The sequence below is a fragment of the Microcaecilia unicolor genome, chromosome 11 (assembly GCF_901765095.1).
Source record: "Microcaecilia unicolor chromosome 11, aMicUni1.1, whole genome shotgun sequence".
Lineage (NCBI taxonomy): Eukaryota > Metazoa > Chordata > Amphibia > Gymnophiona > Siphonopidae > Microcaecilia > Microcaecilia unicolor.
In genome coordinates this window covers 77182655-77206419 of record NC_044041.1, presented here as the reverse complement: position 1 = coordinate 77206419, position 23765 = coordinate 77182655, and the positions used below count along the sequence as shown (strand labels likewise).

Sequence of the window (23765 nt, the reverse complement as noted above, 5' to 3'; positions counted from 1 at the left end):
GGCATTACTTATGTACTTATGTAAGTGGTTTATACCATGACTAAAAAAAAATATCAGAACAGTGCTGATGACGTACAGTAAAGGGACTGGGAGGGGGATAGGCAGTTTGGGAGGAGCAGCTGCAAAGTTGTGATGTACACGTATGTACTATGCAAACCGCTTTGGTTGTACCACAGAAAGCCTGTGGTGGCAGCTGAGTCCCGCACAGGGTCTGTGGCAATAAACAGTTGAACTAGATAAGGATCTTTTCTTGTGTCTCTGGCAGGCAATCTTAATTTAAGAATTTTTTTTGAAGATATATGACCCTTCAGACTCCTCCACCTTTTGCTTTTGCAGTGGTCACACTCCTGTTCTTCTACATCTTTTTGTTCTACCAAAAGTATTAATTTTAAAACAGGAGTGCCTGCTGTATTTTACTTTAAAAGTATTTATTTTTACATTGGCTGTTTAAAAAATGCATATAGGCACCACATTGGGTGGGCAAGTATGATTGACAGAAAAATTGAAAAGGAAAATCTAAAACCACAAAGAACCTAGGAAGCTAAGAGCTCTTTTTGCAGAGTGGCACTACTGATTAGCATGCACTGAATTTGAGGGAGCCCATGGGAACTGAATGGGCTTCTTGTCATTCAGCGTGCTGCTGTTCAGTGGTGCCACTTTCTAGAAAAGAGCCCAAATATTTTGAGAATGTTGACATTCTGAAACTGTGGAATGCAAAACTTGTGCAGAATACTGCAGAGGCGGCAGCAGCCTTGAGACAAAAGTGGCAATGGTTCCAGTGGCTCAGCCTCCCTCCCTCCCTCCCTCCCTCTCTACAGCGATCAAGCAAGCGGAGGAGGCACACAGCTTATACTTTGTGCTCCATTCTCCTCCTCTGCTGTCCTGGGTCTACTAGTAGTGTTCTATTGTGGATTAAAAACTGGTTAAAAGATAGAAAACAGAGAGTAGAGCTAAAAGGTCAGTATTCCCAATGGAGAAGGGTAGATAGTGGAATTCTGCAGGGGTCTGTACTAGGACCGCTGCTTTTTAACATATTTAGCTGCTAGACGTGTAAGGTATGATAAAACCTTTTGGAAGGCATCATTACCATGAAGTAAGGTTTGGCAATTAAAATTCAATGCGAAGAAATGCAAAGTGATGCACTTAGGGAATAGAAACCCTCGGGAGATGTATGTGTTAGGCGGGGAGAATCTGTTAGGTACGGACGGGGAGAGGGATCTTGGGGTGATAGTATCTGAGGATCTGAAGGCGACGAAACAGTGTGACAAGGCGGTGGCCGTAGCTAGAAGGTTGTTAGGCTGTATAGAGAGAGGTGTGACCAGCAGAAGAAAGGAGGTGTTGATGCCCCTGTATGTCGTTGGTGAGGCCCCACCTAGAGTATTGTGTTCAGTTTTGGAGGCCATACCTTGCGAAGGATGTAAAAAGAATTGAAGCGGTGCAAAGAAAAGCTACGAGAATGGTAAGGGATTTGCGTTACAAGACGTATGAGGAGAGACTTGATGACCTGAACATGTATACTCTGGAAGAAAGGAGAAACAGGGGTGATATGATACAGACGTTCAAATATTTGAAAGGTATTAATCTGCAAACGAACCTTTTCCGGAGGTGCGAAGGCAGTAGAACGAGAGGACATGAAATGAGATTGAAGGGGGGCAGACTCGAGAAAAATGTCAGGAAGTATTTTTTCACGGAGAGAGTAGTGGATGCTTGGAATGCCCTCCCGCGGGAGGTGGTGGAAATGAAAACGGTAACAGAATTCAAACACGCGTGGGATAAACATAAAGGAATCCTGTTCAGAAGGAATGGATCCTAAGGAGCTTAGCCGAGATTGGCAGAGCCAGCCGGTGGTGGGAGGCAAGGATAGTGCTGGGCAGACTTATACGGTCTGTGCCAGAGCCAGTGGTGGGAGGCGGGGCTGGTGGTTGGGAGGCGGGGATAGTGCTGGACAGACTTATACGGTCTGTGCCCTGAAGAGGACAGGTACAAATCAAAGTAGGGTATACACAAAAAGTAGCACATATGAGTTTGTCTTGTTGGGCAGACTGGATGGACCATGCAGGTCTTTTTCTGCCGTCATTTACTATGTTATGTAAGAGATTCCAGATACAGTGTGTATAAAAGGGGGGGAGGGGGGGTAAATGTTGTAAAACTGATGATATAGTTAAGATGTACGTTAAGGCATATGTTGTGTCACTATGAGTATTGATTGTGTGTCTTTACTAATTTTGTTTCATATGTTTGATCATCAATAAAAATCGTTTCAAATAATATATTTAGCTGCTTTTTAACATATTTATAAATGATCTAGAGATGGGAATAACTGTTTGTCCTTATTGACGGCTCTTGGCGCTTTTTTGTGCTTTTGTTACAAATAAGCTCATAGAGCAGGGCTTCTTAACTGAGTCCTCTGTGCACAGCAAGCCAGTCAGGTTTTCAGGGTATCTATAATAAATATACATGAGGGAGGTAGTGCATGCAAATGTATCTCATGCATATTCATGGTGGATATCGTGAAAAAATGAGTGGTGGGGTGTGTCATAAGGGTAGAGAACGGTAGGTTAGGAACTGGATGTTGCTTCCTGTGAGTAGGATTGTTCCAATGCTTTTGAAGGAGGGTTGCAGTGTTCATTGTCTCACTGTGTGCAATGCAGTCTGTATAGTTTGAGGTCCCTGATGCATCATGGTAGTTCTGTGAACAGAAGCTGTATCCCTCCCTCCTTTTAACCTGTAGTTACTCTGACCTGTGCTATATGTCTTCTTCCTTTCACAGAAATAAAACTGAAGGATTTCGCTGTGGAAGAGAGCGAGGTGCTAAAAATCCTGACCCAGGTTAACGTGACACGCAGGGAGTGTGAAATTGTAAGTATGTCTTCTGTGACTTCAAGCGCTCCAGCTCTCATCCACACCCTGGCCTCACTCATCCTGTTCTTCACTGCCACTTTTCTATCCTTCCCACCTCTCCGGGCTATTCTTATAGGATTCTGGATAAGGCTTTCATGAAGAATGACATTGTTATGTGCAGTGATGCCGTCAGACTATATTTAATATCAGTGAGTTTTAAAATTTTATTTATTGTAATGTTTTGTATGTAAGTACCACAGTTAAATTGCTTAAGCACTTGCAAATGTTGAAAAACATGGAAGGTTGTGTTGAGCTCAGAAATGTCATTGAGCGCCCCTTTGTTAAACTTACCCCGACTACCATTTGAGGCTCTTTTTTTTTTCTTTAATTAAGTGCTTTTGTATTAAAATAATACACAGTTTGTCTCCTTATTTGGTCCCTTACATGATAAAAGTTTGATCACTCTTTTCCCTCAGCAAGCAAAATTAAATCTAAACGAGTTTTTAATTCTTAATTTTCTTATCAGGCAGCTAAGCTCTGTAACAGTTTTACCTGTAGATCTAAAGATAGATATCAATTATATAAGTTTTCATGATTTTGGAGGCCGACCGAATTTCGGATTTGGCACCATAACAGTTCCAAAATTCAGGTTCAGATTTTGCCTGAAAATGCCAGTGTGAAAACTGAAACTTTTCCCCCTCTCCTTGCGATCACTCTTTCTCCCCCCCCCCCCCCCCCCCCCCCAAAAGCAGCAGACAGGATCACTGACGGCAGCTCCCTCCCAGATCTAGATCTGGACCCCAAACCCACACCAGCCTCTCCTGGGCCTACCTTTTTGTTGGTGGATAGTGGACACAGGAGCATCCCTACTCACTCCTGCGCATGGTCAGTTTCAGATGAAAATGGCTTCAGGGATTTCCACAGCAGTCTTGTGAGTGCTGCGGGAGGTCCCGGCAGCTATTTTGAGATTGGAACCGGCATTGGCAAGAGCGAGTGAGGATTGCTCTTGCCTATGCTGGTTCCAATCTCAGAATTACTGCCAAGAAGTCCTGGAAGCCATTTTCAGCTGAAGCCGGCCACTATCCACTAACGAAAGGTAATCCCAGGAGAGGGTTGCTGCCGGGAGTGGGAGGATGGGGCTCAGGAGAGGCAGTTTTGTTTTTGGCTTCAGTTTCTGCAGAAAGCAGCCAATTGGGTTGCATATTGATTTATTGTATATTGTTACATCCCAATATTTGATTGGTGGTCTTATGTGTTATCCGCAATGAACAGTATTTCTGTAATCGTGGAATACAAGTATAGTATTGTATATTTATATTGTATTTTTCACTACTGCAGAATTAATGGCGGATGATACTTGGGTTCTTTTTCTCCTTCCCTTGAGTTAATTTATAAAGAGTTGCCACAAAGTCAGAAGGGTTGGTCTTGAGGGATCTCTAATCTCCTTAGCCTGACAGTCATGAGGAAGGACAGTAAGGCTCCGTCAGCGAGTAAAACATTGATTTACTTGTGGGAATAGGCTTTTGGATTACTACTTATCCTAAACATGGGGAAGAGTTTGCGCATGTTAACTATCGCATGTACATTTAACTGGGTATTTTAGGAGACACTCTTGGGGTAAGGCTAGGTCAGGGGAGAAAACTAGAGCTCCGTCCCTGTGGAATTTCCTGCCTGCACATATCCGGTCCAAAGAGTCCTTTCCCCATTTTAAAAACACTTCATACAGGCCTTCAGTGTTAATCTCCAGTGAGTTTGCTGGATGGGTCCGACCTGAGAAATGTTTTTTGGTTTTATGATTGATGATTGAGAGTCTCTCGCTTCTGTTTGTTTGTGTTTGGGAGACTGGTTTGACTATCTTCCCGTTATGGCATTCTCTTCTCTTTTATTTTAATTTAGATTTGTACACTGCTTAGGTCCAAAGGTATGATATATGTGGTATAGCAAGGTTTTAATAATAATAAAAAGAAGAAGAATATATGCATGATTTTGATAATCAAACCTACACGCATTAGTTTTGCCCCAGGAAAATATGTCTGCAAAAAGCAGGTGCAAACTTGTGTGAGCGGTTTTTGTAGTGTAGTAATTAAACAGTAAAACCTGCACATATCTATGTACAAATTGGGGACGGCTTGATTATTAACTCCATGGTATCTTGGTAGATGAGGGCATAGAGAGAGACTATCTGGTCCACCCAGTCTGCCTGGTTATTCTGCCCACAGTGCTAAGGAAACATTCTAGCTTCAAGCCCCAGCACATAACCTCCTGGTCCCTCTGGCCCACCCAGTCTGCCCAATTATTTTACCCACACTTCTAAAGACATTTTCCAGCTTCAAGCCTCAGAACAGAATTTCTCTTTCCTTCTCACATCAAGATGGTTAGAAGAGCACATTGGATCCCACTTAATTCCCTCCAGTCCCCAGATCCCCTTTGGCTAATCAAAAAGCTCTTCTAAATTCCAGCCAGCTGCTGTGAGTGTCTTGCCTCTTAGGTCCACTGTGTTTATTGCCACCTCTCTCGCCCTTCACCTGGGAGAATATTACAGGCATATGTCAGCCCTGTGCACTCAACACTTTCTCTTCCTTCTTCAGAAGCTGGAATCCACCGACTTTGATGAAAAGAGGGAAAAAAATAAAAGGAAGCAATTGATCTTGGACGGAAAGGTGAGTTCTGACTATTTATTAACTGCTTTAGGTTTTACAGAGGATTCCCTAAGCACTTTTTAAAATATCTTTATTAACACATTTTCAAACATGAAGAAAGAAAAACAGACAAACATCATCCCAAAAATACAAACAAGTCATAGCTGCACTCTTAGGTACAATGCTAAGCACATACCTAGGGATAAACCCCCACCCCTAACGCTAGAGAAATAGCAGGAAAAGGATTAGTGAACAGGGAGACTCCAAACAGCTCTGTGTTCCTGCCATGTAACATAAGGGTCCCAAACTCGGGTAAAATGTAGCATACAATTTTGACGAAGTGCAGTAAGGCAAGATATTCGGCATAGATAGTCCACTTTAGTCAAAACTTGAGAACGTGTTGGAAGGAAGGGTTGCTTCCAGGAGTCAGCCAACAGCAAACTCTTTTTTGAAAGAGGTGACAAGGAGGCAGAAGCAGACTGCAGGGTTCTAGAAAATGACTGAACGTGGGCAAGTGTCCCTTGTGAGGGAGGGTCTGAAATGGATGATATTGTTAAGACTAAATATCTAGAGCTAAACACGCCAAATATTTTAAGGGCTGATATCAGAATTATATGATATAATACGGGGTAACACATTTGAGAAGTTTGAATTTATGACTCAATGTGAAGAAGATCTGGGGAATTTGTTAATGGAAAACAGTAGAAGATAATATGTGAAAAGGTTGACAGGTCATCTCTGTCGGTTGTAGTTAAAAAAAAAAAAAAAAAAAAAAAACTGGCTTAGATAGTACATAACACCTGCTTGACTACCCAGGATGTTCCTGACTACCTCCAAGAATGCTTGAGGAGTTGTGGGGAAGTTGGCACCTTTTTCGTATCTGGTGGGTGCACTTGCGCAGAAATATGGGTTCAAATCCAGCAAGTAATTTGGCATATCTTTTAAGTTTTCTGGAAGGCTGGAACCCAACTTACTTTTAAACGAAATTATGGTCAGAAGAGAGCTCCCAAAAATGTAGAAAAACAATAGAGACTTGCTTCATTGCAGCTATGTGCGAACTTGCCTTCTGTTTGGAAGTGTTTGAGTTCCCAGAGTATGGGACAATGGATCAGTAGATTTAGGAGAGTGATGTTAATGGAGCAACTGACTGCTCTCAGGCATAAGACTCATGAAAAATGTGAACAGGAATGGAATATATTGAGCCAGAATTTGAAAGATGTATACCAGAGAGAAACAGTAGGGGAAATTTGGGGATGAGGGGGCAGTCTATTCTCTGTTTTATTATAAGGTTTGAATTTATTGTCATAGAGAAAGTCAGTTCTTGTAAAAACATAGAAAGAAGGACAGATTTGATTTAAAAAAATGTAAATAATAATAAAAAAAATACTAAGAGTTTGTCACACATATTTTATGTTGATTTCACCTTGGAGTTCAGCAGTGCAGAAAGGTACACCATCCACATTAAGTAACACCAGGCTGATTACTTCTCTCCTTAATTCAGCAGTGTCTTGAATATGAAGGGCCTGCATGTGACCTATTCCCTTGTTTCAGGAACTCTCCACAGCAAAATGCCTGCTACTGGGAAACTGAAACAAGCTAGACTTTTATAGAATGTACAGGCACTACATGCTAGCAAACTCCTTCACCTCAGTTGCAGATGTAAAACATGATACTCACCTGATCCAAAATAGGGGACCACAAAACATGAAGGCAAAAACTGAAATGTAGACAAAAATCAAAAGCAGATACCAGACTTTCCATGTTGTGCAGAAATAGAAAGAATGCATGTCCTCCTACACAGTACAAAATAAAGCTGACAGATGAAAATTCTCAACAATGACACAATTCAGTCATTAAACTGAAAATAAAATCAGTTGTTCTACCTTTGTTGTCTGGTGAATTTATTATTCTAATTATCTTGTTCCCAGTCTCTGGTTCTGCTTCCCTCTAAACTCTGTTTCCAGGGCATTGTGTCCATTTGCTATTTCTTTTCTAATCTCCTTTCGTCTTCATTTCCTGCCCTATGTCTACGTTTGGCACTGATCTTTCACATTCAGCTTTCTTCCATTTTTTTGCCTCCTTCTCGAATCTATCTAGTTTTCCTGTCTGCCTTCCCCTCCATTCATGTGCAGCATTTCCACTTCTCCCTTCCCCTCCATTCATGTGCAGTTTTCCAATCCTTTCCTTGTGTGCAGCATGTCTCTTCCTCTCCCTTTCCTTCATGTGTAGCACGTCTCTCCTTCACTTTGTGTGCAGCATGTCTCTCGTTTTCCTTCCTTTGCAGCATGTCTCTCGTTTTCCTTCCTTTGCAGCATGTCTCTCCCTCTCCCCTTCCTGTGCAGCATGTCTCTCCCTTCCCTTTGTGTGCAGCATATCTCTGTCTCTGCCTCTACCTTTTCCTTTCCTTCAATGAAGAATGTCTCATCTCCTTTCCACCCCTGTTCCCTCCCGGGTATCCAGTCTCCCTACCTGCTTCCTCCTCACCCCTCCTTCCAGTTTCTTTCCCCTCAGCCACGAGTTTACTAACTTGTAGCTGTTGCCGGCAGTGATTACATCAGGCTTTCCAGTGATTACACCACCTTTGGTTCCCCCCCCCCCCCCCCCCCCCCGATGCTTTCCCTCTACTGCGCCCCGCCCATGCAACAAAAGGAAGCTGTGTCCAAGGGAAGGACCCCGGGGCTGGCAGAGGAAGGCCTGATATAATTGCTGCTGGCAACAGCTACAAGCTGAGGGGAGAAAAACCAGAACTGAAGGGTGGGGGGGGGGGGGGGAGGAAGGTAGGTTAGGCGATGCCAGACTTGCCGGGGGAAGGTTTGGGTGGCAAAACAATTTTTTAATACACACATCTTTGCAAATGTAGATGGAAAAGTTATAATACCTGCTTTAGAGTAGTTGTAACTTTGTGAGAGAGATTTTGGAGAGGCTGTTTTTAATAGGGCACCCAAGAGTGTAATTTTATACAGGGTGTATCTTTATAAAAAAAAGTAACCCCTGTTAAAGTTCCAAAGTTATGACTGTTTTTATAAAGGCCAAATGTATAGCGTGCCTCCCTCTTCAGTCTTCATAACGTGACTATATGGACCATCAACAGAGAAAGACATTCCCCCCCCCCTCAAAAAAAAATTCTAGGAAGTTGCATGCCCAAATTGGCGACTAGCGTGCAAATTTGCAACTAGTACAGGTTATACAATAAGCTCAGTTGCACGCGCAATGTAATTTAATAATGAGCAATAATTGAACTTAATTGGCTCCCGTTAGTAGTAACATGCATAACTGCCCTTAGTCGGTATTCTGTAAGTTGTGCGCACAAATTCCAGAGCACATAGCTTCAAGGGGGATGTGAACCTGGGAGGGGCATAGGCGAGTCAGGACATGTCAGGCAGTTACGCACGGGTGTTATAGAATACTAGCATTTATGCGCACCAGTTAGACGCAAGCATTTATGTCAGCCATTGAGCTAGTGTAAGTTGATGCATCTGTGCTTAGTTCTCCCCATCCTGTCACCTAACTTTAGGTGATCTTTACAGAATTACCCCCTTAGCTTTATTCAGCACTCTACACCCTGTGAGAGTGGTGTCATTCTCTCCCCCCCCCCCCCCCCCCCCCCCCCCCACCCCCCAACTCCTCCAAACTAGGGCCCTGGTTAATTTTAGGCTATCTATATATAATTACCCCCTTACCTTATTCGGCATGAATTGGTTTCCCAGCTTCTCATCATCGGTCCATTTTAGTAGTTCTTCACACATTTATCATTAAATTCCACAAACATTATAAATTAAGGATATCACCGTTCTGTTATCTGCTCTGCACAGCCAATCTATAAATACCAACATGAATTCACATTTTGGGTCTGCATCTGCTCTAGGGAACAAGACTGAAAAATCCATATGCAATGCAATAAGGCAGGCTCCACACAAATTTACACCCGCTTCTAGTGTGTGCCCTCGGTAACCCCTATTACCATCATATTGACAGGAATGTTTATGCAGGTGTATTCCTCCATTCGGTTTTATAAGAGCCTGATTCTGTTGTAAAATATGCTTTACCAATGGAAAATGCTTTGGCAAAGTGCCTCCTTAATGCTTATCAATTTTTCCAGGATCCAGATCTGGAAGCCAAGAGAAAAGCTGAGCTGGAGAAAATCAAGAGACAAAAGCGAAAATTTAAAGACCAAATCCAGGAGACGCTGCAGCGGAGGCAGGAAGTACAGCTGCAGAGGAAGCGGGAACAAAAGCAGAAGCAGGCGATCCTGGAGAAGGCGTGATGTCACTGGCTTCCTCTTCTTCCTGCAGTAGCTATATGCCAGTTCCTGTCCCTGCCACATTGGACTGTGAGAGTGGCTGCTGGTGGCGACTAGTTTTGGGAGAATATGTGAACCAGTGTGGTGAGATACAGCTGCATCACAGCTGACTACATGTCCCAGGGCAGTGCCAAAGGATCAGCTGTCTCCCATGGACCTGCTCACACCTGGAGATAGTGTGTGCATAGATGAGGCTGGGGGGGGGGGGTGGGGTCCGGACTATGTGCACCCTGTGTATGAATGAAAGAGCCAGAGACCAGCTATGTCTGCATCCTCAGGACCGTGTGTGAGCAGATATTTCATGTTATGCAGATACTGCGATGCGATGGGGCTGATATTCAGACTGCAGAAGGTAGCCATGCTGCCTCCTATGGTCAGTGCTGAGCCTGGATATTCAATACTGGGCCATTTCCAGTGAGCGGCACTGCATATCCGGTTTATTTTTGGCCGGTTCCAACTTAACTGACCAAGCCACTATTCAGCACTGGCTGGTTAAGTTGGAACTGTCCAGAAATAGGCCTGCTATTGACGCAGCCAAATTTGGCTGCCAAACTTAGCTGGCGATGTGCCGAAAATTGACGGATATCGCGCTATATAACTGGTTATCTGCTAGGCACTATCCAGCAGTATTCAGTGGAAGACAGCCAGCTGAATATTGCCAGATAGCTGGCTAAGTACCATTTAACTAGCCAAGTGTCGTTCCTGGGCGGTTAAATGGTTTTGAATATCTGGGAGGGAGGGAGGGAGGGAGGGGAGATGTATTTCTTCTCCAGTCGCCCAGCATAGTTTGGATTGGTGTGTACTTGGCAGCTTTGGTCATGTGCATACAGGCTCCTGTGTGCGGAGTTTCTGTCATTTGATTCATACCATATAATTGCTATGAGATGGTGGAGGCATACTCTGCTGTCCTCCAGTCAGGCTTATCAGTTACATTAATAAAACAGACCATGAAAGCACTCGTGTCGATACTCGGGATTTATCAGGGTAGGGGTGGATTGCAGCCATACTTAGGTTTTCAACAGCATTATCCAGGGGTAATGGGGCTGAAAATCCCCTTTTGACTACCCTAACTCTAACCAGAACCTGAGCAGAGTTGCAGGTTACCTGGTTAGTAAAGATATTCAGTCTGCTAACCAGATAAAGTTAAGCTGTTCTAACATTTATCTGCTTAGTTGTTTGGGTACCAGTCTGAATATTGCTGATACCTGGCTGACTGCCAGAGGGCAGGTTATACACCGATAGTCTTCTAGATACTGGTACTGAATATCTGAGTATAAAAACCTCTGGTGGCTGGAATTTGATTTAAACACTGACCATCACAGCTGAATAACAGAGAGACCAATTCTGTCTCAGCCTGGAAGAGCTGACCATTCCTTTGTTCTGTTTTAGTGAGTTTGAAAAACCCATAAACTTTAAATATATATATTTTTTTTAACTGACTGCTTTTACCTTTAAAAGGTGTAAGGTGGGGGAGGGGTACTATGGAGTAAAGAGAATAGATTTTGTTTTATTTTACACATATGGAGAAATAAAAGTTTTTATGGAGGTAAACATGGAATGTGAATAGTGAACACAGCTAAAAACTTTGGCCACTGGCTGATCTTGTGGATCCTTGGTAAAATGTGGAACTGGAGCTACCAAGAAGGCTTAAGATTTGTGGCTTATCCAAGGATTTCATTCAACTTTCCATCCAGTGGTTCTCAAACCTGGTCCTGGAGACACCCCAGCCAGTCAGGTTTTCAGGATACCCACAATGAATATTCAGGAGAGAGATTTGCATGCACTGCTTCCAGTGAAAACCTGACTGGCTGGGATGCCTCCAGGGGAATCGCTCTTTCTATCAGTACTAGTTTAGCTGCTTCAAGGTCTCTCTTACTGCTGCCTTTCCCTTTGAAAATGTGCTGAAGCTGGTAAAGGCACAAGCAAGCTCCTTAGGCAGCCATATTACTGGCCCTTGTCATGTCATCTTTTAATCCTTTTCTCCTTTCTTCAAAGATATGGAATGGCTTGTTCTTGGAATGGTGCTGTGATTGGGAACTAAGCACTAAGGTACTATCAAGATGGGAAGGTGCACAGGATCCTTTGTGCTGTTATTTAAACACCCACCACCTATACAGAACAAATATAGGAAGATATTTTATGGGGGGGGGGGTGATAAGACTCAGAGGGTATCCTTTTATCACAAGATATTAAGAGCAGAGTTGCTGTCCTTGAGCTTTCAAAAATGGGCAGAAGCATGGGTACAGGATTTGGGGATAGATGTGTCTGAGGATTTAATGCAGGGGCTGATATATAAGCCATTGGTAAAACTGACCTCTGTGATTCACAGGGAAGAGCAATATAAATTTCTCTATCAAGCCTATATATCCCCTAGAAGAGCTCTTCAAATGGGAATATTAAAAAGCAGTCAGTGTTTGACATGCACTGAGCAGTGATGTTCCCTCTATGTGGAGTGTGTGAGGAGTGGAGGAGTGGTTAGGGTGGTGGACTCTGGTCCTGGGGAACTGAGGAACTGAGTTTGATTCCCACTTCAGGCACAGCTCCTTGTGACTCTGGGCAAGTCACTTAACCCTCCATTGCCCCAGGTACAAATAAGTACCTGTATATGTAAACCGCATTGAGCCTGCCATGAGTGGGAAAGCGTGGGGTACAAATGTAACTAAAATAAAATAAATGCTCATTTGTGTTAGGAGCGTTGCTTACGAAAATGTTTTTTTTTTGTGCTATATACAGAAATGAATTGCTAATACTGGTGCCCAAAAATTGTTTTTTAAAACTTGTTGCTCACATGAAAAAAATTTGCACACACCAGGCAACTCCTTAGAGGAAACATTGCTGAGCAAGTGCCTTCTTTTGGCCTTATGTTTTTGTCTTGTCCGGCTATCCCATGATTCTGGGGACATGTCCAGCAAAGTACTGCATATTTTCGGATTTCGTATTCCTCTTCAACCACAGACTTTTTTTTGTTTGATAACTATGCCAATGATGTGCCTAACCCATCCAAGACAAAGCAATCTTTATTGTACTATATGGTCTTGATGGCATAGAGAACTAGTCTCCTGCAGTGGCTGAGCAATATCACCCCCAATGTGACATAATGGTTGAACGTTTTGTATGCCTTTATGGTTTTAGAACATTATAAAGCAAGCTGGAAACAACCTGCATGTTGGAAAAAGTTCCAGCAAATAGGGGAACCACTGTGGACTGCCCTACCCCATGGAACACACACCTGCATTTTTAAATTGCTGACTGATTGAAGGTTTTTGCAACCCATCCTAAACAAAGATTACTCTCGGACTTTGATAAGAGTATACCAAGTCTGGAACTTCTGTTTCTTCTTGGGTGAGAAGGGAAGGGTAGGTGAGGGTTTGGGGTTGACAATTGTATAAACCAATGTTTTATAACTGCTCATGTTATGCTGCTTTGTTACTAATAAAAATTATGATTAACCCCCCCCAGTAGCCACTCAGATTAAGTATCCATGTTTCTAGTGCCCTGGCTCCCAAAGTTACTTATTCTAGATGATTTGTTCACAGTCTTTGGGCTTTATTATCCTGTGGTAAAACAGTATGCTTGTGTGTTTTACCACACACAAATTGCCGAAGCTGGGAATATTTCATATTCTGAGTACAGTAAGACAAATACAGCAGGCCTCAAATTATGGTGACTATATATGCCTTTCTGCAACCTTTTCTACTACTCATCAAATCCTATGCATGATACTTTAGCCATGTTATTAATCTTTTGGATAAATTTGATGAGGATAAATCAGATCTACTCCTTACAGTAGATGTGGAATCACTTTACACTAATCTTCCATTACATAGCTTCCCACTATTCCAGAACCTGTGGGATAGTTGGAGATAGAAAACTGAGCTGAGACATTCGGCATCCAGTCCAGCTGTTCAGTATTTTCTGTCTCCAGCAGGTGGATGGACACACTTTTCAGTCTCTGATTCTGAGAGATTGACTCCTGCTTCCTCATCTCTTCTTGTAGCCTCCTTGTCAAAAGGGAACCAAGGCAGTCGAGGTTCAGGCCACTGTAGATTCTTTGTTGGTGATCCAGGCCATTGTTTCAGTTCCCTAGGCTGAATAGGGACTCTGTCTACATCATTGTCCCAAGGAAGGAGGGCACCTTTCATCCAGTCTCCAATCTCAATGTCTAAACCACTGCCTCTGAGTGTCCTACTTGGAAACGCTAAGAGCAGTCATAGCCTCGATTCAAGTGGGAGAATTTCTCACAGTCCTTGGTCTCAAGGAGGCGTACTTGCATATCCACCGCATTGGAGATTTCTACATTTTGCAGTGCTGGGCCATCACTTCCAGTTCAGGGCTTTGCCCTTCAGTCTTGCCACGGCACCAAGATGGTGGTGGTGATGAAGCCAAAACCAAAATCTAAAGTTTGGTTGTATGAATATGAGCCAATGAGGCCCACTGGCAATTGTCTGAGCTTGCAGAGGTGGCAGCCCTGTGCTAAACCCACAGGAGATCATTAACCTCCAGTCCCAGGATCTGCAGGTACAGTCTAACATGCAGGAGTACCATTTTAACAAGGACTTCTCAACAAGTCAATGAAGATGTAGTTAAGTATCATCTGAGACAGGCACTTTGTGGGAACATTAAAATAAAAATCATGATTACCAGCTTTTCATATTTACCCAAAGTGTGCACAATAACATGATCAGATAAGCCCTGCAGTAAGTACACATAGGAAATCCAATACGTTAGCATTTAACTTTCAAAAAGAAGGCTACAATAAAATTAAGAGAGTGGTAACCAAAAGAACTTAGAGGAGCAGCTGCAGAGGTTAAAAGTTTACTTCAGGCATGGATGCTATTCAAACTACCATCCTGGAAGCCCAGACCAGATGTTCCATGTATTAAAAAGGAGGAAGGAAGGCCAAATGACAGCCAGAATGGTTAAAAAGTGAGGTGAAGGAAGCTATTAGAGCTAAAAGAAAATCCTTCAGAAAACGGAAGGATCCAACTGAAAATAATAGGAAATAGCATAGAGAATGGCAAGTCAAATGCAAAGCGCTTATAACGAAGGCAAAAAGAGACTTTGAAAAGAAGATTGCATTGGAGGAAAAAACATAGCAAAACCTTTTTTAGGTATATTAGAAGCAAGAAGCTTAAAAGAATCAGCTGGACTGCTAGAAGACCGATGGGTAAAAGGAGCAGTCAGGGAAGACAAAGCAATAGCGGAGAGATTAAATAATTTTTTTGCCTTGGTTTTCACTGAGGAAGCTGTAGGAGAGATACCAGTGCCAGAAATGGTATTCAATGCTGATGAGTCAGAGAAACTGAAACAAATCTCTGTAAACCTGGAAGATGTAATGGAGCAATTTTTTTTAAGTCCACAAATTATCGGAGGCAAAGCACAATTCAAGGAATCATATTTAAATAATAAAGGAAAAAAGTGAAGGAAGAACCCCCCAGGTTTTACAATTCATTTTACGGAGTAGATATTACAGGAGCTAGTAACAGGGGAGGTGAGACCGGGCTTTTGTTTAGAGTCCAGAAAAGACTCCAAATGCTCACTTTCAAAAAAAACATATTTAACTGACTCCAATTTAATAAGACACAAGGAAAATTAAGCCAGAAAGTTCCCCCTAATTGAAGGACACGTGGGCGAAGTTTTAAAAAGGATTGATGCCTTTTTTTAGTTTGTTTAGATACATCAGGAAAAGCCTTAATTTTATAATTAAAAAATAATTCTTGTCTATAGTGAAAAAAAAAGTCTTTGAAATCCAATCACGATCTGGTTGAAGAACAAAATCTACAATTAAGTAGCAGCTTGTACTCCCAAAGATTCATCTTCTGTGGTCTGAGACAGATTCACCGGAGGTGGGTAATGCCTCACGGTACTATGTAAGCCACATTGAGCCTGAAAATAGGTGGGAAAATGTGGGGTACAAATGCAACAAACAAACAAATTTAACTCATCAAGTGGTATCTCAGGATTCGTTGTTGATAATTGACCTATAGATTTCTTAACATAGGGTAGAGTGGTGTGGTAGCTGTGTTAGTCCACTTTTAAAGGTAATCAATAGAAGTCATCCCCACCCTGTTAGACTGTCAATGAAATGCTTGGATGTTTTACTTATATATACTGTCATCTACCACATTTGCTTATTTCCAATCTGACGAAGAAGGGCAACCTTCAAAAGCTAATCAAGAAATGTATTAAGTTATGTCCAATAAAATAGGCATCATTTTATTTTATTTTCCATGTTTTATTTTGTTTGATTTCTATTGATTAACATAGAGTAAAAGATAATAAATTCTTGATACCGGTAATGGAGCAATTTGACAAATGAAAGAGTATCAAATCACCTGGACTGGATGGTATACATCCCGGTTTACTTATAGAATTGAAAAAAATGAACTTGCAGAGCTATTGTTAGTAATATGTAATTTATCTTTAAAATCAAGCATACTACCGGAAGATTGGAGGGTGGCCAATGTAATGCCAATTTTTAAAAAGGGTTCCAGGGAAATTATAGACCGGTGAGCCTGACGTCGTGCCGTCAAAATAGTAGAGACCATGATAAAGAACAAACTTATAGCGCACATACATAAGCATGGATTATTGAGAAAAAGCTAAGATGGATTTAGACAAGGGAAATCTTGCCTCACCAATCTACTGCATTTCTTTGAAGGGTGAATAACAAGTGGCTAAAGATGAGTTGGTCGAAACTGTGTATCTGGATTTTCAAAAGGCATTTGGCAAAGTACCTCATGAAAGACTCTTGAGGAAATTAGGATAGGGCAAATGGAATAGGAAGTAATGTCCTATTGTGGATTAAAAACTGGTTAAAATATAGAAAACGGAGAGTAGGGTTAAATGGTCGGTATTCTCAAAGAAGAGTAGTGGGTTCCCCAGGGGTCTGTGCAGGAACTGCTGCTTTTTAACGTATTTACAAATGATCTAGAGATGGAAATAACTAGTGAGGTAATTAAATTTGCTGATGACAAAAGTTACTCAAAGTTGTTAAATCACAAGAGGATTGTGGAAAAACTGCAAGAGGACCCTTTTTCATATGGGTGATGGATAACTTTGTTCCTTAGATCATTTAAGTTATTACTTAAAAAAAAACTGTGTTATGTGTTTACTGTGTTCCCTTTTGACTACCATTACATTTTGTTTAAAGTTCTGAATTTCGAAAGCTCATCAAAAATGTATTGTTAGTCCAATAAAAAAAGGTATCAACTTCTTTTCTTTTTTTTTATTTCTATTTATTATGTTAAAATTCAGAATCTATTCATTGTGACATATATGCTATAATTGGGGAAATCAAGAGGGGGAGAACTTTTTCACATCACTTTAGCTTAGTAAAACAGGGTCTTAATTTTGTGCTTGATAATCTGTCCACTAGTTCAAATATTTATGGTACATATTTCATTGTTTACTGTGGTCTTGTAACCTGTTGTATCTGTGGTGCCAGTGACCGGATATAGATAAAAGCTGCTATGTGATACAGCAGCCTGTAGGTGGCAGTGTTTGCATATAAAGCAGGGCAAAAGGTTCACGCTTTCTTAACCACTAAAGAGGCTAGAAAATCTATCTTGCCAAGGTCCATTCATGCCAGCATCCTGTTTCTGATTGTGGCAAGCAATTTGGATGAAATTGAGCATGTGTGGGGCTGTTCCACACCCTCCTAATTTGCAGCCCTTGTAGGGAATGTGAAGCCACGTAGCAGAAGCAGAGCAGCAGCAATGCACTGACGTTGGAGTGTATAGTATTACAAGCAGACATTCCCTGGCTCAGCTTCAGGTGTTAATAAAATGTAGGATTCCAGTTCCAAGAGTCACTTTTCCATCTCCCTTACCCCCTCCCTGAAGGAATTCTTAATGTCTTAAAATTCCACTTTTGATACCATAAATTCTATTCTCTGCAGCATCCCACTGACCTTGTGTAAAAAAGTCAATTGTTGCTTTGTATCACAAAGAAGATGTGAATGCATTTAAGTTATTTTGTATTGATTAAGCTTTAAACTAGAGCTGGGTACTGGGCTAAAGCCCAGACCATGAGAAATAAGTGTTATCACTTCAGATGTGTCCTCAGATGACCTTGCTGAGGACATAATGCTAAATGGCTGCTTTTTGAAGGCATAAAAATGAAAAGGAACTTGGAATATTTGTAAAATGTGAATAAGGTTTTGGGCAGATAAACATTTAGGAAAATGACCCCTGGGTTATTTGACCTTTTGTAACTAGTGGCGATGTCTCTTCTTGCAGTACTGTCTTCCCATGGCGTGGCAGAGCCACGACAGACTGAGATGAGGGAACTTGAGGAAGCTGTGAAGCGCCTCAGACAGACGCTATGAGAAGCAGCCAAGCTAATGCTTGCTGAGTCTGAGCCAGAGGATTGTGGGGTGGGGGCGGGGGCGGGGGCTGCAGATACCATAAAATAATGAGACGCAGTCTGTCACCCCAGCAGGGCCGCCGTGGACTTCTGTGAGCTGCATTTTAAGATGCTCTGTCCGTCCATCTCCACTCACCCCGCCCCACACAGCTCGATCACCTTCAGCCAGCAGCATGGCATGGTTGTACTGTCTGTGTCTGAGAGGCAGCCAGAGAGAGAGAGAAGCCGCTTGCTGACTCTCCAGGGGCTCATCCCAGCTTATAGGGCTCATCCCACCCAAAAAAAGGACTTGTGCAGGGTCATGGTGTCAGGATAAAGCAGAAGCTGTCTCACTGAGTCGCTGTAGGTAAAAGCTATCTTAATCTCTGATATATTAAAATCAGTTCAGAAAGTAAAGGCATTTTTTTCCAATATGATAAAAAAAAATCTTGGTCGCAGTCCTTTGCTTATTGTTCATTATCGACAGGCAGGAGACCAGAGCATCTGTGTACTCAGCAAAGCTGCCATTAGGTTTTTAAGGCTGCTATTATTGGCCAGCTACTCTGTTAAAATTCTGACCAGGCCTTCACAGCTCATTGAAATAAAATAATTTAACTGCTGATAAAATAAAATAATAAATCTGGGAATAAAATGTAAGGTTGGAGAAAGCAGTATTGTGACATCATCCCACCAACCTCATTCTCATGAGGGATGCAATCCCCTGAGCTGGCAACAGCCAAAACCTGGAACATGACACTGAGACTGCTCCGGTGGATTCTCCAACCCAGTCCTCAGCATAAGTATATATTCTGGTAGCCATGGGGGGGGGGGGGGGGTGGTACCAATGTTGAATTGTTCCCTGTTCCACCCCCACCCTCACCCTCTACCCACTGAGTGGAGGGTTAGCCTAATGGGTTGAGAACCAGGGAAGTCACAGTTAAAATTCTACTGCAGCCCCTTGTTACTTTGGCCAAGTCACTCACTCTATTGCTTCAGGTTCAAACTTAGACTGTAAACCCTCCAGGAACAGGGAAAAACCTACTGTACTTGAATGTAACTCACCTGAAGCTACAACTGAAAAAGACTCAAACCAAATCCAAAATCCCTTCTCTTCCCACTGTTACGACTTCCTTACCCTTTGTTTTCTGGTTGGAGAAGAGAGGCTGGAGAACAACAGTCGACAAGTTGTGGCAAGGGTGGGATCTGCAGAAACCCCCTGAACAGTCCAGTTTTTCTAGCGAAAAATGTGCCGGTACTCAAATGCCAGGCCACCCTTCAGGGTGGGGTGATCACTGAGGGACCCACCCCACAATATCCCGGCCCCCTGCAACCAGTCACAGAATCTATGACAAGGCAGAACTGGTGTGTAGAGCCTTCATTAAAACTTGGGGACCATGGGTCAATTTTAGCAGGCAATGGAAAAGGTGCCGATATTCAGTACCCCCCAGTACTCAAAAAAAGCCCTGCCTCTGAAGAGCATTGGCTATATGTCTCCTCAGGGAAGGCGCTCCTACCCAGGAAAACCAGGTAAAAGGTACCTTGACTGGGGGAAGTGTGCTCGAGGGGCTTTTGTGGTGCTGGGAATGGAGGGCTCCAAAACTGGGTGACCCATATTTGTGCCTTTGTTTTCTCCTTGTTATTTGCAGAATCGTAGCGTCTGAAACAGTTTGGGTAGCCAGTTGAGCAGTGCTAGTAGACTGGCTCCATATTTAACAGGCAAAGCCCAAGCAACACATAGGGAACTGGACACCACCAAAGTCCTGGACTATAAAGAAGTGCAGGCTGCAATACAGGACCAACTGGGACTCTCCCCTGAGCAATATTGGAAGAAGTGTAGGAAAAGGGAATTTCAGAAGGGGGAGCAGCCAAGGGCAGTAGTCCAAAACTTTGTGGATTGGGCCACTTGGTGGTTGGAACCCGAGCAACAAACTTCAGAGGCCATAGTAAAACTGATTGTTTTGGAACAATTCTTAACCATTCTGCCTTCCCCAGCTAAAGTTTGAGTAGCTCAGCAAGGATTAAAGACAATAGAGGAGGCTCCAACCTTGACTGAGCATTACCTAGAAGCTGAAGAAACTGGGAATGGGAAGCAGGGGGAATCCGTCGCTACAAAGTTAAGTGCCTAAATTTATGTGTGGGTCTAAAAAGGGGACGTGGCCATAGGAGGGTCATGAGCGCACGTTGTTATAGAATTCGGCGGATCTGCACCTAATTTAGGCATGAGGATTTACACCAGGGTTTCACTGGTGTAACTGGCCGCACCTAAATGTAGTCACGGTTAATGGCATTAAGTGCTAGTCTATAAGTGGTGCCCAACTTTAAACGTTATTTATAGAATAGCACTAAATGCTATTTTTTTGGCACCGATTTTTTATTTATTTATTACATTTGTACCCCGCGCTTTCCCACACAATGCAGGTTCAATGCGGCTTACATAGTAATTCGAAATACAAAGTCTTATAGTGAGAGAAATTTAAACAGTAATGAAACATGATAAAGTTGAAGCTTGATAATGTATGATTAGGATAAGGGAGGATAGACAGGATAGGATAGTAGGCACCATCTATACAGAGGCGGCCCAATCATTAGCACTCTTCAGGGGCAGCATCTCCCCACTCTTCAGGGATTGGCCACTCTGTTCGCAGTGTTTACCTGTTTTGTCACCTGCACCCGCCTCTTCCCTTTACTGCAGCCGCCTCTCTGATGTAACTTCCTGTTTTGTCAGAGACGCAGTAAAAGAGGTGGGTGCTGCAACAGGGCAGCATATGGGAATTGCTGCTGCTGCCGGGTTTGGAACATGACAAAACAGGTAAATGCTGTGAATTGGGGGAGGGCGGCATCTTGCCTTGGGCTGGCACTGCCCCTATAGGGGTAATTCTCAAAAGACTGCCTAATGTTAGGAGCCAGAATGATGCATGCTAAGTGTGAATTCTATATTGGCAATTAACATGTGATTAGAAAGACATTTATCCTAGCTGAACAGTACTTCTGTACCCTACACATCATCGGGAACCCACTCATGCATCCAAGTCTGTGCTGGCTTGGTCATCAAACTGCATACTACTACTACTACTTAACATTTCTAGAGCGCTACTAGGGTTATGCAGCACTGTACAGTTTAACAAAGAAGGACAGTCCCTGCTCAAAGGAGCTTACAATCTAAAGGACGAAATGTCAAGTTGGAGCAGTCTAGATTTCCTGAATAGAGGTAAAGTGGTTAGGTGCCGAAGGCGACATTGAAGAGGTGGGCTTTGAGTAAGGATTTGAAGATGGGCAGGGAGGGGGCCTGGCGTATGGGCTCAGGGAGTTTATTCCAAGCATGGGGTGAGGCAAGGCAGAAAGGGCGGAGCCTGGAGTTGGCGGTGGTGGAGAAGGGTACTGAAAGGAGGGATTTATCTTGAGAGCGGAGGTTACGGGTAGGAACATAAGGGGAGATGAGGGTAGAGAGGTAGTGAGAGGCTGCAGATCGAGTGCATTTGTAGGTTAGTAGGAGAAGCTTGAACTGTATGCGGTACCTGATCGGAAGCCGGTGAAGTGACTTGAGGAGAGGGGTGATATGAGTATATTGGTCCAGGCGGAAGATAAGACGTGCAGCAGAGTTCTGAACGGACTGAAGGGGGGATAGATGGCTAAGTGGGAGGCCAGTGAGGAGTAGGTTGCAGTAGTCAAGGCGAGAGGTAATGAGAGAGTGGATGAGAGTTCGGGTGGTGTGCTTAGAGAGGAAAGGGCGAATTTTGCTAATGTTATAGAGGAAGAAGCGACAGGTCTTGGCTATCTGCTGGATATGTGCAGAGAAGGAGAGGGAGGGTTATCATTTCCACCATAGCTCTGCTTAACCTGTCCAGCAAAAATGGCATCTCTCAAGCTGAGTTGGATGCATGAGCAGGTTCCTGATGATGTGTAGGGATCAGAAGTACTGTTGCTCAGCTAGGATGTGTCCTTCTAACCATACATTAATGATTGCTGTGATAAGAAGACACCTATAGAATGATATTCTGACCACAGGACAGCTTTATGCTCATTTAATAGAAATACCAGTGTCACATTGTCTTTTTAGTGATTTAAACAGAGAGCTCTTGGACTTTTAGAAAGCGGATTATTTACGTAAAAAATAGTCACAGGTTGAAAATTTGGGGCTTTATTTGGATCCAATGATTGCATTAGAAAACAAAACTTAAAAAGTGCTTTCAGATCTGGAGAAGTTCATATTTCTGGCTTTAAAATATTACTTCTGCCATCAACCTGCTAAAAGTTTCCTGGCTCCAGAGCTGAGCACTGTGGGAAGGACTGGCAGAGATGGACTGATAGGGAGTAAAAAAGAAAAGGATCCAATGAGAAACAGACAGACGGAGAGGTAAGCTAGGAACATGCTGGTTGTTCTCTTGGTTGTCAGTTTCTATACTGTAACATTTACAGTAGCAGAAGATCAAATTCAGGGCCCTGTCCTCATGGAAAATATTGGATCCGCCTCAGAAGATACAGGAATGTCTATAAATGGGCTCTCTTGGATGGAATTTACAATATGAACTTGTATTATTTTCTAGGTTCCAGTTGCTCTGAAACAATGCGCCTGTACTGAGCCCATAGGCATCTTCCAGCCAGTGAATAACCATCACGAATATGCATGAGAAAGATTGCAGTCAACAGAAGACACTGCTGGGTTAGGAGCCATGGAGGTCACAGAGAATGGCTTCTTGTAATTTCATACTCAGACCTTGGATATCCATCCATATGCACCCCCAAAAATCTTCATTGCACCTCCAGTGAAAGCCGCATACAAAAGTCCCAAGTTCCTGGACCTACCTGCATGGTTCAAGTAGGTCTGGAGACTCAGGGCTTTGGTGTGTGGTCAGGCAGCAGTGATCCCCCAATCACTGCTTCCCATGTTGGCTCCGTGGTTCTAAATGGTGGCTGCAAACTCTCGCGAGACTACTGTGAGAGGTCACAGCTGCAATTTTGATTCTCAGATCCGGCACAGGCAGCAGTGACTGAAGATCGCTGCTGCTCGAGGGAGGGAGATGCTGCATCGGGAGCAAGAAGGGAGAGGTGCTACATGATGGGATGGGAGAGGAGGAAAGGCTGCACTTGGATAAGAGGGCAGGGGAGGGAGAGGAGGAAAGGCTGCAATTGTATAGGAGGGCAGGGAAGAGAGAATGGGAAAGGCTGCATTTGAATAGGAGGGCAGGGAACAGAGAGGGGGGAAAAGCTGCATTTTGATAGAAGGGAAGGGAGAGGGGGAAAGGCTGCATATGAATAGAAGGGAGAGGGGGGGGAATGTATATGGATGGAATGGAAAGGAGGGGGAAAGCCTGCACTTGGATAGGAGGGCAGAGAGAGGGGGGAAATGTACATGGAAGAAAAGGGAGGGGATAAAGACTGCACTTGAATAGGAGGGCATGGAAGGGAGAGGGGGAGTGCTGCACTTGGATAGGAGGGCAAGGAAGGGAGAGGGGGAAATGCTGCATATGAATGGAAGGGAAAGGGGGAAATGTACACGGGTGGAAGGGAAGGGAGGGGGAAAGACTGTACTTGGATAGGAGGGCAGGGAGGGGGAAATGTACATGGATGGATAGAATGGAAGGAAAGAGAGAGGATGAAAAGCTGCATATGAAGGGAAGAGAGGAGACATGTTGCACATA

General features: G+C 43.2%; 1 protein-coding gene across 2 annotated transcripts in view; it reads left to right on the top strand.

The window, feature by feature from the left end:
- Positions 1–11303, top strand: part of DDX49 (DEAD-box helicase 49) — a 53548-nt gene extending 42245 nt beyond the window's left edge. For both annotated transcript variants that reach the window (XM_030217324.1, XM_030217325.1), the window contains 3 exons: positions 2771–2859; positions 5430–5501; positions 9580–11303. In XM_030217324.1, coding sequence (XP_030073184.1) covers positions 2771–2859; positions 5430–5501; positions 9580–9744 — 326 coding nt within the window. In that variant the 3' untranslated portion in view covers positions 9745–11303. The remainder of the gene's footprint in view (positions 1–2770; positions 2860–5429; positions 5502–9579) is intronic.
- The last annotated feature ends 12462 nt before the right edge of the window (positions 11304–23765 follow it).